At 44.6% G+C, this 18035-nt stretch overlaps 1 protein-coding gene across 3 annotated transcripts in view; it reads left to right on the forward strand.

Annotated features, from left to right (window-relative positions):
• CASP7 (caspase 7, apoptosis-related cysteine peptidase) overlaps window positions 1-18035 on the forward strand; it is a 46190-nt gene that overhangs the window by 10796 nt on the left and 17359 nt on the right. For 2 of the 3 annotated variants that reach the window (XM_008571025.1, XM_008571024.1), the window contains exon 3: window positions 17545-17678. In XM_008571025.1, coding sequence (XP_008569247.1) covers window positions 17545-17678 — 134 coding nt within the window. Of the gene's footprint in view, window positions 1-2386; window positions 2392-3198; window positions 3226-17257; window positions 17277-17544; window positions 17679-18035 lie in introns of all 3 variants that reach the window. The other variant, XM_008571026.1, reaches the window with a different exon arrangement.

Below are 18035 nucleotides of genomic sequence, written 5' to 3' on the forward strand. Positions count from 1 at the left end.
GGGGGGGGGGGGGGGGGGGGGGGGGGGGGGGGGGGGCAGCCTGGCTCCCTGAAACAACCCAGGGAGAGCCTGGGGTCACGTCATTCAAGAAAAAAAGAAGCAAGTGGGAAGACCACAACACAGTGGACACGCATTCCATTGGTTGCCATTTAAGGTAAAAAATGACTAGAATATACAGCTACAACTCCTGGAAACTTTCAAAAGACGGGAGGTCAGTTGGTCCAGACTCAACCACTCCCCAGGGAAAGCCCCTTAGAGCAATGGTTTCTGAATGTTCTTGCTCACATACCCCCCAAATAATGTTGTAGATCCACATACTCCCTTGTATATTTTTAGGTGATGTAAATTTTTTTGGTCAGGATATTTGCAAAAGACATAATAATATTTCATTTTTCCCAATCCTTTTTGAGTGTTTGGGTTAAGTAAGTTGCCTCTTGAAAAAGAAAGTGAAACAGAAATCATTTAACAGTCCCCTTATAAGTCCTCAGAAAGTCTGTGGTGTACTTCCCCCAAATTATGAAAATGAATGGGTTTTGTAAATACTGACATTTAAAAATCACTTCTTTAAATGTATCCAGCAGAATCTAAACCCATAGTGATTTTATAACCACCTTTCTCCATTAAAAGAATATATGAAAACCTCTCCTTTAACATCTAGAATTTTTACGTTGTTTCTTTTTCCCTCCTGAGCGTGGTAGTTTCATTCTCTTCTCTTTCCACATTTTATTCTGATATCATAGACGTAGATGCTTAAAAGTCTTTTATTGATCACCCTATCATATATCCCTATAACATATACGTGTATGCGTATGTATATCTATATAAATTTTAAGATATTTTTCCAGTTATTGTGAGTATTAAGAGAAATTTCTCCTAGACTAAGTTACCATGTTAGCTATTATAAATTCACTATTGATCTAAACAAATAGATGTTAATAGATCATTAGTATTGTCAAATCATTACTCATCAAAATAACTATTAAATAGAAATTGCATTGAAATTGCAACTTTTAATGGAATGTGTGGGCTTTTAAAAAATGTTAGTTTCAAAATAAGTGGACAAATAATACTTATTGCTGGAATAAGAAAGAGTTTAATATCACCTCTTTTTCCTGTTTTTCATTTTTAGAGATATAAGCACTGAGAAATCATGAATAAATACATGAAATAGTGGGAGTTTTGTCATAGTGATGTCACTTAATTCTTTGAATTTCTTCTGAGTTCTGTGCCAAAAATGATGACTCAATTAGGTCCTTCTTTATTTGTGTTGAAAGTAAGGAATTGGAAATTACCTGACTTTCATGAGGAATTGTTATTCAGCCTTTAGAGATATTTACTTTTTCAGTTTCTGGGAAGTATACCAAACAGGTTTTACCAAAACTTCTCAAATAACTCTTAATTAAACCTGTTCCCTCTTTTTCTGAGAGGCAACCTGTTTAACTCAAAACATTCTAAAAAAGATAAAGTAACACTAATAAACATTTGTCAATATCCTTTTCTGATAAGATGCCTTTAAACCATATGCTTTTTTAAATGTATTTTTGTCAAGACCTTGGAGCTGCTAATGTAGCTCATTTATTTATGGGAACAGTCTGCTGTATAATCTAATTGGCAAAGCCAGTCCTTCTTGTCAAACCACTTAGCCACAGGAAAGATCTGATATGATTTTTTCAGTTCAATAAATGTGCTGTTAGGCATCCCTGTGAATAATCATCTTGTTTCTGAATTCTAAATTCTAATTCTTTTTTTTTTTTTTTCCTTTTTGTCTTTTTTCGTGTCCGGCAACGGATCGCAACCCTCAGTGTCGCGCCCGTACCGGACCGGGACCGGCAACAGGATCGCAACCCTCGGTGTTGCTCCCACACCTCGCTCAGCCAGGGAGTGGGAACCGGCCTGTACGTGGGATCCGAACCCTCGGCGGGAGCGCCACCGCACTTCCCAAGCGGCGCACTGTAGCAGTGCGCCACCGGGCCGGCCCCTAAATTCTAATTCTTGAATGGATGGATGGATGGGGAGGGAAGGAGGAAAGGAGGAAGGAAAGGACACAAGACCCAACTCCTGGAATCAGTTTGTTTTGTTCTCACAGGACTCTAGCTCAACAGCGATAAAATCTTTGGGAATAATCAGGGGATGAAAAAGGCCAGGTCATTAAACAAGAAGCACTACCACTCCTATTCCATTCTATAATGTATATATTTTTCAAGATATTTTTCAGTATGTAATTGAATTTGGAACAGCCCAATGTGGTCCCAAATGCCCTCATTTCTAATGCCATACTCCACCCTCATTAGACTTGTGTATAACGGGAAGCGCCACCACACTGCCTGATTCAAGGAGAATCACAGAGACTGATATTTCAGTTTTCCCTTTGTTAGGTGACCCAGAGGTTTAGTCACCATGTAAGTAAGGTTCAGCGTGGGTGAGAAAGGCTACCCTTCTTTGATACAGTGGGAGATGAGAGAATGGGAAAGGGGAATGCCTTCTGTAGGCATCTGACTCTATCCACGTGTTAAATGACACACTAGCCACCTACCAGCAGGAAGTCAATTCAAATAAAATTCAATTAAAATTTGTGACATACCCCCTTAAAATTTACATTTTCTTCTTCCATTTCTTTTACTTTATTAAGATGGAAGATTCTTCCATCTGATAAAATATCACTGGCCTTAAAATTAACCACTTCAGATGCCATTTTTGGCCACTAATTTATTATTTCATTCATCTTTAAAATATTTATGGACCAACAGTGAGCATTTAAGTCCCTTGCACCAAGTCTCATAGTTGATCAGTAGCTAGGTCGGGATTTGAACCTGCTTTTACCCGCTTCTCAAACTGAGCTCTTGGCCGGTGTGCTCTGTCGCCACTTTTATGTCCCAGATTCCGTGTTTGGCCCTGGGGCTGCAGCCAGAACAAGATCAACACGCCCAGCCTCGGACGTTCTTGTCGAGAAGGCAGATGTGAAACAGATCATTGAAGTGATTTGGACTCTATCCTAAGGACAGTGAAGTCATTGGATTAGAGGGTTTAAGTATTAGAGTGATTTGATTAGTTATACCTTAAAAATACATACAAGAGCATGTGAGCTGCAGCGTGGAGGAAAATGCACGGAGGGCCCACATGGGCGGGGAAGCGGGTGAGGAGGCCGTGCAGGTCTCCAGGCCAGAGTGGACGGTGTGGATGGGAGTGAGACTGGGCCAGGAGGAGCCGAGCAGCCAGACTCCGGCAGTGCCTGGGAGGTTGGAGAGGCTGAAGAAGAGAGACAGATGAGGAAGGGTCACCTGAATCACAGGAAGTAGTTGACGGTATCTAGTAATATGGATAGAGTCATGTAGATAACAATCTTTTTTGGTCAACAATGGAGCACATATAGGATAGTGGTCCCATGAGGTTCTAATGGCTACACCATACAGCTTAGGTGTGTAGGAGGCTGCACCATCTAGGTTTGTGTGAGTCATCTCTGGTGTTCGCATATGGATGAAATCGCCTGAGGATGCATTTCTCAGAACATATCCCCGTCATTAAGCAACACATGACTGTAGTGTCATTTGAAGCATATAGTGAGTGTCCCTTACCACTCTGTGCCTTTATGATTCTAACTGGGATTGTTTATTCTGCTAAAATTTAACTCGTTGGGGTGACCCGAATGCCCCATTAGAAGGTTTTTTCTTGCAAATCCGGGAGGTGTCGCAGCTCCTCCAAGGTCCTCTCTGCGGTTTCAGGGACACTGTGTATCCCAAAGTCAGAAGTGCGTGGGCAGCACGCAGGAGTGTCTGAATGACCCTTGTCGCTGATGGCAGCATCTTTCTTCCCATGCCACCCCAGCTCCTTTCTTGAGGCAGTGGAAGAGCCAGTAGCGCCCCCACCTGTCTCTAACTGAGGACCAGACTGCCCCCACCCTCCCCTGGAGACCTCAAGGATTCTGGGAAACAGAAAGAAGCCACTTTTCCGCCAAAAGCCTGAGTGGGACTCATTGGCCCCAGGTAGTTCCAAGCCCTTACACTTGTCTTGGCTTTTTTGTCTCACTGCCGCTAGGTGGCAGGACAGCATCATTTTATTTCCATTCCACGGGCCCTGTAGAAGCCCCACTGTTCTTTACTTTTCTTAAAAATATATACATACTAAAATGTTTTTCCAGTATTCTCATTATTGAAGACCATTTAGAAAACAATGAAAAGTACAAAGGAAAAAAAATATTTTAAGACAGTTTAAAGTTAGTAAAGTATTTAGGTTTTTAAAAAATCATTTAGAGGAAATCAGTCTGGGTACAGTCTACATTTCTTATGGACCATAGTTTATAGAGCAAGGCCTGGCGTCATCAGTGCACTTGGAGAGGGGTCTCTGTTGATTTCAAGCACCTAGCGCAGGTTACCTGCCATGCGTGTTAACCATGTAGTCCCTGCCCTGGATATAACGTCAAGTTTCCGTTGAATGCCTAGGTACAGCTACAGAAAATAATAACTAATTGCTGAATTGCATGATACAGACTAGGAGCTGTGAGAGGCAGGGAGGGGAAGGTGAAGGAAGGTCTGCAGTAGGAGTTGGAACTTAAGGTGTCAAGAAAAGTTGGTGGGAGTATTAGGAGCCTGGCAGAGCCTAAGGGCCAGGGCAGGGTGGAAATGATTGTCAGGCAGGCCACCATGGCAGGCTGTGTCTGAGAAAGTGGGTGGAAGCCACTGGGTGGGGTGCCTTGTTCCTGATAGCACAGGCCCTTGGGAGCCATTGCAGGCCCAAGAGCAAGCCTTGCCCAGCAGCCTGGAAGATGTTCTCTCCTAGGGACTCTTCAGCTGTGAAATCAGTGGCTCCTTTCTGAGCTCTGTCAAGGTCAGAATTTAAGAAAATAAAAAACAAAATAGCAAACGGATTTCACACAGTCTCACATTCCCCCAGGGCCTTGGTGGAGCCTTGTGTGTTCCTGCTGATGGGTTTGGTGATCCTTTTAATTCCCCCAGGGGAAGAGGGCAGGAAAAAAAGCTCATTCTCAAATTTTGATACACTCTCTATTTTTGAGGCACTGGCTCAGATCACATGGGCTTTGTCCTCAGCATCACCTTCGTTTTCCAGGCTTTGTCTCCCTGGAGGGTGTTTAATAAATGCCACATAGTTATAATTCTTTCTCCTGGACTAGTACTTGGGCTTCCCTGCCAGTCAGTGTTATATGTAAACAGGTCCCTATTAAAAAATGTGTTATTTGCATAATTATAAAAAAGATCCAGGTGGCTTTTCATTTGAGGGAAGGGAGAGAAGTGTTTCAGAAGAAGCAGTGCTTTGGAATTAGAGACAAGAACAACAAAGGCAGACGTTAACTAATTCTAAACAGTATGTTTCAAATTAAGTAAAAGCTGTACAGTGACACCCGTAGATTGAAAGAGGCTAGGTCTGGGCCCCCCTGAAAAAAAAATGAACTTTAAAATATACTAACGGCATTTATTTTCAGTAGAGGAAGGCTTCACATTCAGCCTCCACAATACTCAGTGCCTGGCTCCCAAATTTGTATGTACAGTAATAAAGATTTAATGCCAAATTTGAATCAGCAATGATACCACGTAAAATAGCAGCAGTGGTAGTGTCAAGTTGACAACCTGGTTTCAGATCCTGTTTCTGTCCCCACTTGCTAGTTGAGGGACAATATCAAGTCGCATTACCTTTCTGAGCCTCAGTTTCTTCATCTGCATCATAGGGATATTAATACCTGCCCACTGGATGGTTGTGAGAATTAAATAAAGTAACCGTCAGCTTCCTGAGTTACCTGAATGTACTTGATAAGGAAGAAATCATAGACTCATACTGTTAAATTGGAAGACCCCACAAAAGGTATCTAATTCCTTTCTATTATGGTCAAGGAAAATAAGACCAGAGAGGTTAAGAGCTTTACATGTAGTCACCCAGCAGGACCAGGACCAAGGCACAAGCCTAACTTGGGGTCCAGTGTTCCACTCCCTTACATCAAGTGCTACCCGCAGCTGCGGTGCCATCAAGCTGTTCAGACACGTTAATCCACCAACAGAGCAGTTTTTTCTTCCACCCAAGTGGGTCAGCAAATTTAATTCTTCATGCAAACTGCTCCCTTTCTGCCTCACTTCAGCTGAGGGATGGTATAGGGACAGCTGTTCCAGCAAGGCTGGCAGTGTTCTTTCCCATGAAGAGGGCAAATGCACACATTTCAGGAGAGATGAGCCATGCACCGCCACAGCACGGTCCCAGGGCCTGGGAACTAGGAAGCTGTAGCTTCTACATGTGTAGGATCCCTGCAGTTATTTTAAGTGATAGCTCTTCTACATGGGAAAATAATTAACTCTAAAGTGAGAAGAAGTAAGGAAGAGAGGTAAATAATCAGGTTTTATAGTAGTAGAAATTTAAAACACTGTTGGTGTAGAATAATTGTCCAGTAATAGAAAAGTACTATGGAAATATAACCTGTTGCTTCTTGAATGAACATTGAGCACAAGTAAGACATGTGTCGCATGGTGTGGCATGTTTAAAGCCCGAGCTGGCCGGTTTCTGTCTGGCATGGATCTGGGAGGGTGAGTCTGTGTGCTGCTCAGCTGCAAGTGGAGAAGATGGGTTGATGAGGTTGTGGAAGGATGAGGGCTGAAGCGTGTTAGCTGTTCTAAATCCTGGACCCTGCAGCCACAGTACACACGTGATTGTACCTTCCACTCAATCTATTAGGACATTTAAAGAGAATTCAGCCTTTTCTTTCCTCTGGAGGATTGTTTTTAAGTCTCGTGTCAATTTTTATTTTCAGAGGTCTCACTGTTCCTTTTTTTAGGGGAGAGAGGGTCAGTGGAGATTGATGAGTTTGGGGGAAGGGAGTCTATTCTTAGCCTGTTTTAAACTGAGTTGGCTTCTCCATGTCTCGGTATATTTTTGCAAGCTGAGTTTCAGAGAAAAATGTATAGAGCCCGTTTTCCCTCTTGCTTGCAGACCTGAGGATGGCCAGTGACCAGGAGGTTTACGCAGGTTAGCAAGTGTCACTTCATCAGCTTTGTACCTTTCACTGATCACGACCCTGAACCACTGCTGAGAAGTTTGCTTAATAAGTGTTTTGGTTTTTCTGTGCTCACATTTTTTTCGTTGCATTTGGAGAGCTGAGATGGGAAAGCGTAGTAAGTTTTGGATCACTCAGTTTATGTTATGCAAGACCATTGAGAAATGTTTATATGCCCCACTTGAAAATTAAAGGATTGGGTAATCCCCTATAGTCTTGTATTCTATTATTTGTATTACTAGTTTGAGTACCTTTATGGGGGAGAAATAACCTTGTGAACTTGAACAGTTTAATTCGCCACAACTCACTTCCTATTTTTGTTCCTTTACTTACATACAAGTTTACATATTTTGCCATTCACACGTGTGCTGTTTTGTGGCCTTTGTGGATTTGGCATGTCGGTGGGTTGACCACGTGTACGTGCTCACCACCTTTAGTAGCTGTGTGGTATTTTATTCTACTGACAGTCAGTCTCTTAAAGATTGTGCTACTGACTGCATGTTTGTGGAAATTTGCTTTTTTTACCAAAAATTTTTTTATTTGGACCCCATGCTTTTAAAAAGTCACTTTTTCCATAGGGAGCTGTCCCAGAGTGGGGGGATGCCACAATGGGGAGCCTGGGCATTTCTGCCGGTCAGCAGAGAAGGGGAGGCCAGTGTGACCTTCCCAGCCCGAGTTTGAATGGTCCTATGGAAAACTCCAGCGTGCAGCTCACTGCTGATTCAGTCACAGGCCTTTAGGGCCAGGCGGCCTGTGCCAGTCTTCTGTCCCCTGCTGAGCTCTGAGCATGTTGAGTTTTTATTATTACAGAGAAGAAGGAAACTCACACCCTGTCGTCGCAGGGCGGAGCCTAGTTCTGATGCAACGGGAGATGCTTCCAGACGGAGACACTAGGTACCGCCTGCACTGTTTCTTCTCTCTCTTGCTCTGTGCCTTGGTATGTTAGGACTGTGGGGATGCCCTCTGTTGAAATGTTGGAACCATGCGTGAATCATCCCCAAAATATTTAGACAAAGCAGCTACGAAAGCCAGAGCTCTAGTTCCAAATGGAACAGCCCTGGGGAGATGGGAGCCCAGAGGTGTGTTTCCTTTCATGCTGATGAATGTCTGCAAACAGATAGTGCTACTGGGAATCCTATTCGTGGAGACTCTTTAGAAAATAAATAGGAGTGGGTTTGCGTGCTTATATTCCCTTCCAAATATAGAAAGGCATAATTCATGTTTCCATCTGTAAGAGGGTAAAACCTGTATTTATCCACTCCAGTGATGGGGAAAATTATACTCAGAGGGTATTGTAAAAATTCATCATGCACTTTCTGAGGTTTTTCACTTCTTTGTAAAGTAGGCACAATATTTTCTATAAAACATTATTCTGTAATGTTTTCCGGTACAAGTTATGGTAGGCTCTACAAGGAGGTCTTTTTGTGTAGATAACCATCAGAGCTTGGTTGTAATTTTTTGACTCGACTTTGTTATAAGGAAAATACAGTAGTTGGCCTCGCATTGTGAAATTTGAGGTGGTAAGAAATGGCTCTCTACCTAAGAAGTTAGGATAATCTGGTTCCTTTCTGATAACTGATGCTGGCATCAGCTGTGTCTCTAGCCAAGATCTGTGCTTATCTGAATGCATCCGGGAAGTGGAAATATTGGTACTTGCTCACATTGGCAAGGAAGTACAGCATCAAGACCAACAATAACGTGCTGAGGAGGCGCCTTATTCAGACTGTAGTGTAAAGTAACTTCGCTGCATTTTAGTGCACAATTAAGTGCTCTTAATAAGTCATTCTACCACGATGTTGTAGTCTGTTGCGATCTTGCTTGTCTGACCCTAAGCACCATGATTTAGTGGCCAGATTTATTTTTTAAAAACTGCAGCGAGTTGTGGAACACAAGAGCTTTTAAGAGGATTTAGAACTTTTAATTCATTGGTCTAATTTATTGTGGATTTTGCACTTAGCAGCAGGTTCCAAAACAAGATTCCTGTGTTTCTTCTCAGCAAAGTAATCTTGGTGAAAGTCTTCAGAATATAAAAAGGGCCAGGATAAAGACTAGGTTTATCAGCAAAGGGAGAAAAAGGAGGAGGTGGGTGGTGGTAAGAATGATGTGATGGAATCTTGCTTTAACAGTACCCGGGCCAGTTTTAGTTGCTCTGTCTTGCTTTGCCTCTTGTCTGTACTTTGCAGGATCATTGGGACAGTGACTGTTAATTCACGTTGTAAAGCATAAGACTATAAAAATATTCATGATAATTGTTCAAGTCAATTTAGGAAATGTATGAAGTGGTTCCACCACCGTTTGCCCTGTGCATCAGATTCAGGAGAAAGGCTCGTGTCTGCTCATCTGGACTTGAAAGAATCTCAGTGTGCTCTTTCTTCTGCTCACCCTGCTGGGGTCTGTGATGGCAGTCCTCCTGTGTCCCAGCATCTTTTGCTGAAAGGTGCTACGAACCTGGGGCAACAAGAACAGCCACTTTTAGAAAATCTTGCCTCTGGGGATGATCACCAGCTGGAGAAGTTTCTAATCTGGATCTTGGAAAGCTGCTTAATTCCCTTCTTATTCCCTCCCTGCTCTCACCCCTGGGAGAGCCTGCTGTGCTGAGCTGTGGACTGGTGCCATCTTTCTGCAGTTAGCTAATTAATTAGCATGATCTCCCTGGGGCCCTTGAGGCCCCTTCTTCTGTCCAATAGCAGTTGTTTATCTGATGATCTGCTTGGCTCCTGCAGCAGATTTCCAAACAGACAGTAACTCTTTCTGAGCTGCTAGGACTGTGATTGTCCCAGAGCACACCTCCTCTGACTGTGCTGAGAGTAAATTATTGCTCACACTAAGGCTGCTCTGAGGACTCCAAGCGGGTTGTTACAAACAACGGGGACTCTAAGGATGACATCACCTGCAGTGGCATTTCTTGGAAGCCTTTTGATGGTGGTGTTAAAGTCATTTCGGTTTAGTGTTCAGCTTTGCCATCACTGCTGAGAGATCTTCTTGAGGGTTTCACAGAGAGTCATAACTCTCAGGTATGACCCTAAATACACCCATGCTGATGCCTAGGGGTGCCTTCCAGAAGGACTAGCTCCCTGAAGCACATCATGTTCGACCTTCTAGCCAAGGGCCAAGGGGCGGAAGGACTGCGTCCACGTGGGTATGTGTTTGAGAAGGGAGAGCGAGGTGGTATTCTCTGCCTTGCATGGGAGCCTGAAAGGCCATGCAGGAACATGGGGCCAACATCTCTGCTTTGTTAGGCTCTGGAAACAGCCGTGGGACTTGAAACAAGAGCGGACAGCAATGAAAGATCAGAGCCAAAGGGTCTGTGCAGGGGGCAGACAGGCTCGTGCATGGCCCTCAGATTTCAGAGGGTCTGAGCATCTCCAGGAAAGTGCCCGGTTCTGGCCCAAGACTCTCATTGTCCAACTCTAAGACCTGGCCTGGGAATCTGAATTTAACAGAGGTGACTTGGTGCTCAGAATAAATCTGGGTTCTACCCCTTTCTAGTTTTGTGATTAAGCTAACTTAATCTCTCTCTATGAAATAGGGTTAATGCCTGACAGAATTGTTATAAAGATTAAATGAGATAATATATAGAAAACATTAAGTGATCAAAAAATGGTATTTATTATAGTGACTATATTATTGTCATTATTATTGACAATAGGGAGGAGTAAGAAGTTTAAAAGGCTAGGAAGAGGGGTAAATCACAGTGGATAACAGAAAAGTGGGGTATCTAGGGGACGCTTTCAACAATTAAGCACACAAAAAAGTGAATCTAGTAATCTTCAGAATAGGCCAGATCTTGAAACCTGTTTGCAGCAAGCAGGCGACTTTTAACTATTAAATAGTAATTTTTAGTTTAATGTTTTGAATAACTAACTTATTTGCATGTAATAGAAAAGCAATACAGTCAAAATTCTTCCCCTACTCTTGCCTGTGTGCTGCTCCCAGACCCTATAACACAAGTAACCACTTTTAATGCTATACGATAATAACATTAGAAATAATCATGACACTTATTTACTACTTAGTACGTGCCACACACCGTTCTTAGTGCTTTGTGACTATTAACTTGTTACAGGCTTTGAGGTAGATGCTATTCTCTTGTCCTTTTTACAGATGAGGAAACTGAAGCACAGAGAGGTTAAGTAACTGGCCCACAATCACACAGCTATGTGGTGGAGCTGGGATTCAAACCCAAGCAGTCCAGCCCCAGGATCCATGGATTTATCTCCTGTACCATCTTTCAAGAGTTTCTTATACAAATACAAGCAAATCTAAAAATATTGTATTTCTGTCTCAGTTGCTCTCAGAAGGTAGCATACTGTTATCGTCTGCACCTCAGCTTTCTTCCATGTTTACAATTGCTTATTAGAGATCATCCCACATCACAATGTGGAGAGCTTCTGTGGTTTTTTTAATAATACTACGTGATTTCGACTAAAACCCCTCCCCTTATGGTCCAACTGGGGAGTGGAGACTGAACGGGTCCTTGAAACCTGCCCTGCTGGTTATTACGGGAGTGAAGTTGAATAAACTTTCACCTGCCAGTCAGCTCTTTTAATCGAGATGTGTGCTAATAAGGTGCAAAATGTGGAAATGAGACAGGCAGAGGAAATAAGGGAAGACAACTTGTCTGTCCAAAAATGTTGGCAAGTAGTGTTCGGTCTCACACACAAAAGAAATCCTCAGGCAATACAGTTGTCCTGTGTTTCTGCAGAATCAGCAGCTAGGGGCTGCCCTGACATAGTTCTCTCGCTGAACTCAGTTTCCTTCCTATATGTAGTCTTTGAGCCTGAGGCTGCACGGAGTAAGTGTCTCTGCAGAGGCCTTGCAGCAAGAATTGGCAAATGGAAGTGCTGGTATTTCCGTGCTCCCTCCTCACCTGCCTCTGCAGTGCCCTGCTGTTCTGCAGGTGGGACAGCAGCTCCCTGTAGGCTGATCTGCACCCTGGTTAAACTGGAGGTCGCTCAGGGCCTTTGCCTGTGATACTCCTTCAGCATGAAATGCTCTCTATTCATTCACGAAATTATTATTGAGTGCCAGGCATTGTTCTAGAAGCTAGGGGAACGTCAGTGAGCTAGTCCAAGTCTTGCCTTCTTAGAGTGTGTGCTCTAGCAGGAGACTGGCAATTGGTCAGGTGACGAGGTGTGATGTAAGAATTAATCCAATGACAGGACACAGAGAATGATGGGGGTGGGGGGTGTGGGCAGGGAGTAGAAGTGGGAGCCGAGATCCGAGCGAAGTGAAGCAGGGAGACGTCGGGCTCTCGGGGCCGTGGGGGCCTGGGCTTCCAAAGGGAAGAGTGAGAGCCGAGGCCCTGAGGCAGCCACAAGCCAGACGAGTTCGAGCTTTCCTGGGGTGGGATGAGTCAGGGGCAGAAACCCAGGGTGGTCACTCGTGTGGGTCCTGTGGGCTGCGGTCAGGACCCCGGAGTTCCTTCTGGGCATGTGAGAGACCACCGATGGTTCTGAGCACGGAACAAACGGCACTGGGTTTATTGTTTTTATTTATTTAAAAGCTCCCTTTGGGGAAGGGACCACAAGGGCAAGACTAGATGCCTGGTCAGGAGGCGAAAGCTTGGGTTTTCTGGGGTCCTGGACCGAGCAAGCTATGAGATGCTCAGTGAACTAGGATCACGTATGTAGAGAGACTTGAAACCCAGGCACAGCCATGCAGAAGGATGTGAGCCCGTCCTGAGTCTCCTGGGTGTCGCTGTTCCCTGTGAGCCTCCACGAGCAGTCCCAGCAGGTCTGAGCCCATGTAGGACAGCGCTGCACCAGGAATGGGGTCAGGCCGGCAGGGGAGATCCCCGGAATGGAATTCCAGGGGGAGCCTTGGCAAGGTTGTAAGTAGCAGAGTTGGGATCTGGTTGATATTTTCAAAGGAACACCCAGGCTGCAGGAATCTGGGACTCAAACATTATCCGTTCTCCTCCTCGGTTCCCACATTTCTTTTATCCATTGGCTTTGTTCTGCCCCTTTTTTGCCAGCCTGTTTGTCTTGGTTCCTCTGGCCACATGGTGAAACACGCCACCAACAACTCTCATTTTAGCCACTTTGAGAGACACCTACCCTTTTTTTTTTCCTTTTTGTCTTTTTTCATGTCCGGCAACGGATCGCAACCCTCAATGTCGCGCCCGTACCGGACCAGGACCGGCAACGGGATCGCAACCCTCGGTGTTGCTCCTGCACCTCGCTCAGCCAGTGAGCGGGAACCGGTCTGTATGTGGGATCCGAACCCTCGGCGGGAGCGCCACCGCACTCTCAAGCAGCGCACTGTAGCAGTGCGCCACCGGGCCGGCCCGACACCTACCCTTTTTATCAATTTCTGTTCTCAAATTCTCAGGGAAGAGGATCAGTTGCCCCAGGACCCATCAGCAATGGCCACAGGGTCCAAGAATCAAGACAAGAAATCACTTTCTACCAATATAGTGGCTCTTGCCATAGTCTCGAAGGGAGAACAGGGTAGAAGGTAGCCCCGGGAGAGAAAAGGTGCCCCCAAACCTCACAGCTATTAGGTGGCAGAATAATCTCTTGGACTCTCATTGTGGCAGAATATATCTATATGCAGTGAACTTTAATCCCCCCACCCCTTTTTTTCTGGTGCTTTCTCTCTGATGCCTTCTCAACAATCATTTCCTTTTATTCATCTCTCTTAGTTACATGCTTTAAGCTGATCATCAGAGATTTGCTTCCCCAAGGTCAAGCAATGCATGGAGTTTTCCCAAGGTCAGCTCTTCTTAGGAAGATGAATTCAATAGAATTGAACTGATAATCACTCTCTAATACACATCTCTGAACTGGGAAGACTTGCTTTAACAAAAAAGTTATTTGGGTTTGAAGGGAAATTTAATATTGACTGACTCATATCCAGAAAGAAGAAGCAGATATTAAGTTCATTTTGAAAAACAAGAGTTCAATTTAGGGGCAGGCTAGGTAAGCTATTTTGGTTAGAAGGAAAAATTAATATTGACCGATTCAAATTCAGAAAGAGGAAGCAGATATTGAGTTCATTTTGAAAAATAAGAGTTCAACTTAGGGGCAGACTAGGTACTACCCTTTTGAAATATTTACCAGGGATAAGTATCATATTTCACATTCAATTTTAAGGTACTTTTCACAACCATGTGCAGTGTTCTCTTTCAAGTGTGTATATCTTTATTCCCACATTGTATTCTTTTTATTTTAACCCTTTAATTTTCCAAAATCTGTTCTTACAGAAACACAGTCCTTTCATTTTTCATGTAACTTATATCCAGGCCTGTTTTTCTTACAAAAGGCGCTTGCTGGTTTTGTTTTGCTCATCACTGATGATGAGCTAATGACAGTTTTAAAAAGTCACAGCTTGTTTATTACTTGGATAGTGTCACAGTGATCCATATTGCAGAAAACAGAAGTAGAGTTTTATCTCTTATACAGGGTTTTAGTGCATAAACTGTGACCTCCAGCCTACCAGTCCTGATGCTACTCTTAGGGTCTTGCAATGTTCTTAAATAGGCTAAAGGATCCAGGACTCTTGCTCTGAAATACACCTGATGTGCTGAAAAAATCCTACTTCACAATTCAGTTTTCTCTCCTTTTACCCCATTCTGGTATTTTCTGAAGGATTGAAGAGAACGCTGGATGAAGCCCATCCTGAAGCTACCTTTGTAAGGGGTTAACTGGGTCAGGGGATCTGGTTTAAGAAAGGTCACAGATTACAGATTATACTCTGACTTCCCCAAAAGCAACTGGAAGACAGGAAAGTTCCTGTCCTGAATTTTAATATCAAAGACAGCGTTTGTTCTTTAAACAAACAATATAGTAGAGAAAGCAGACACCATGGGGCCAGATCACTAGGAATCACATCCCAGCTCTGAACATGAACTTTCTTATCTGCACAAGTGCATCGTGGCTGTGAGAATGGACAGTGATTTATAAAGCTCCTTGCTTATAGGTGACAGGTACTAATAAGCAATAGCTCTTTTATTTGTTTGGAATTTTGTAGATTTCGAAAGTCACGCATCCTATCCCATTTGATCCTAACAGTGATAACTAGGCCTATTTTTATCAATGAGAAAATTGAAGCTCTAAGAGATTAGAGTTTTCTTGAGTCAACTGCCGACCCAGCCTGGGAGGCTGGCACTTTCAGGGAGGGTCCTGTGGAGAGACACTTGGATCACTAAGTAGACTCCCCCAGAGGGTCGCCTAGCCAATGCCCTGTCAATCCTGGTACCAGGAATTTGGGATGACCTCTCTGGAGGCTAGTGACCTGTCACAGTTTGGCTTCGCCCAGAAACCCAACACCTGCTGTCTCCATCTGGGGGTCCCCATGGCCTAGTGAGGAAGAGGAGTTTCTGAGGTCTGACTGCCTGGACTTGGACCTGCTGTGTCCACTCACACCCCCTAGCTGGTTACTTAACCACCCTTAAAGGGGGTTATGGTGGCATCTGCCTCCCTCTTTGGGGTGCTGTCAAGATTCAATGAGAAATTGCAGGGGAGAATTTTAACAAGATCCAGGCCCATAGTCAGCACTGACAAATGTTAATTGTTATCATTATTACCTGTAAAATGGGCATGATTATACTCCCTCTACCTACCTCCGAGGCATCTATGGAAGACCAAAGATTTTGTGTATCTGTGAGAGACCGTGCACACGTATTTTGACATGCACGAAGGATGCTGTCAAACAGGGTCATTGACAGGGCAGCAGTAAGGAAATAAATCCTTGTCCTGCCCATGTGGTATGTCCTTGAACAGTGCAGAAACTCACCTTGCTCACACTCTATCCTCTGACAGGGTGAAGACTCCGTGGGGAGTGCCTGCTGCCACCGCAGCTGTCACCGAATGTGACAACCACACACACCCTAAAAAAACCACACCTAATGTGTGCAATTGACTACGTTGCACAGGAGAGGAAGCGGACGCTCTGAGAAGGGCAGTAACTCACTGGTCAGGTCACACAGGTGGAGGGACACAGAGCTCTGTCCCACCCCAAGTCCAGCGCTCTTGTGTGCTGCCTCTCCAGGGGAAGAAGTGGAAAGAAAAACCAACATCACCCCATAAACCAGACAGAACACGGAGGTAGGGAGGCAGGTGCCCAGGGAAGGCAGGAGAGCAGATTCGGAATATTTCTCTTTTAAAAATGAAAGGGCATCATGGAAGAAATTTGACCTTATAAAAGTGAAGGAGAAAGTCATGTCCAAGTGGAAGATAGCAGCAAGGAATCTGAAGGTTAGACATAAGAGGTAATCTGTAATCTGGACAAGGTAGGAGGGGGCAAGGAGAAGTTCATGTCCTTCAGAGATTCTGAGAACCTCCAACAGGTAAGAGTGGAGGAAACTCCCGGCCTGCATTTGTCAGGTAGCAAGCTGAGTTTTCACTTTCACTTTGTTTCTTCCAGCTTTGGCTGAGAGCTGTCAGAAGAGGGTGGGGGGATTGTGCTAACAAACTCTCAAGGGCACAGGGGTCTGGAGTCCTGGCGTGCAAGTTTGAGGCCTGAGTGATGGTCCCACTTTGCCCACCACTGGCTGGGTGATCTGGCACAACTCTTGCCTCCCTGGAGACCTCAGTTTCCACATCCGTAACACGAGAGGATGAGATTCTATTCATGCATGCAACAAATATTTATCAAGCATGTTACGTGCCAAGCATTGGTCTAAGCATCGGGGACACAGTGATTTTCAGAGCAGGTAACAGTCTCTTCCCTCCTGGAGCCCACATTGCGGTGGGTGACGAGCAAGGCTTCTGCCCACTCTCATCTGACATTGTCCCTCTGCCCTCTCAGCAATGCCTCAGGCTCCCACCATACTGCCCAGGTGCCAGACTTTGGGCACACCGAGCCTCCAGTTGTCTGGAGATTAGAAGGGGCCTATTTTCTTTTTTAAATTGCTCTGTTCCTTTCTTCCCTTTTCATGTAAATGTTATTAAATTATAGCACCCACGTAGAAAAGTGCACATACTTATGAATTTTCATGAATAACTGACACATGTATGTAACCAGCACCCATACCAAGAAACAAAATATGACTGACACTGAAGAAAGTCCTCATGTCCCTTCTGGTCCATAACCCTCCAACTGTAGGGAAAACCATCTCCAGATTTCTATGATAAATGGATGTGTGGCTTCTTTCCTGTTTGGGACTATTATAGATAGGACTGCAGTGAACACGTGGGTGTCTGTCTTTTGGGGACCATGTTTGTGTTACCCAGGGAAATTGCTCGGTCACAGGATATGTGTAAGTTCAGTTTTAGTAGATTCTTCCAGTTTCCCACAATGGATGTACAATGTGGTTCCCATCAGCAATGTATGGTAATTCCAGGTGCTGAACACTCTTTTCTTTTCATCGTAGCCATCCTGGTGAGTGTGTCTTGGTAGTTGCGATTTTAATTTGCATTTCTCTGGCATCTAAAGAGATTTACCAGGGGACCCCATTCCTTTTAAACATGACAATTAAACAGAGCCATCTGTCCACCCCAGGTCTCTCTTCACGGAGATTGCAGCTTCCTTGCACATGCTAATGGTAAAACCAAGAGGCCATTACTGTCCACATTTCTTCTGCACCCCTGACTGGCTTTTTATTTCCCCAGTAAGAAGAAAAATGGCTCAACACAATCAGCCAAGACCACCCGAGACCGAGTGGCTACGTATCAGTATGACATGAATTTTGAGAAGGTGGGCAAGTGCATCATAATCAACAACAAGAACTTTGATCAAGGGACAGGTGGGTGTCATGGACGTGGGTGGTCTTTCCTGTTCCCTCCCGTTTTCTCCAGTTTGTATCAGACATTCACCAGAGATGTGCTGTGCCCACCTGCTGTGGCAGACAGCCCCTCCGAGGGTGGTATGTGTGTATCCAGGGGACAGGGGTGCAGCAGACCAGGAACTTTTGGTCTCAGCTCCCACCATGTGTATTAGCTGAGGTGGGACTTTAACCAAAGGGCTAAGAATCATGGGGCCGGCCCGGTGGCGCACTGGATAGTGCGCCGCTTGGGAAGCGCGGCGGCGCTCCCGTCCGAGGGTTCGGATCCCACGTATAGACCGGCTCCCGCTCGCTGGCTGAGCGAGGCGCGGGAGCAAC

This window comes from Galeopterus variegatus, unplaced genomic scaffold (genome assembly GCF_000696425.1).
Source record: "Galeopterus variegatus unplaced genomic scaffold, G_variegatus-3.0.2 Scaffold654, whole genome shotgun sequence".
Classification (NCBI taxonomy): Eukaryota; Metazoa; Chordata; class Mammalia; order Dermoptera; family Cynocephalidae; genus Galeopterus; species Galeopterus variegatus.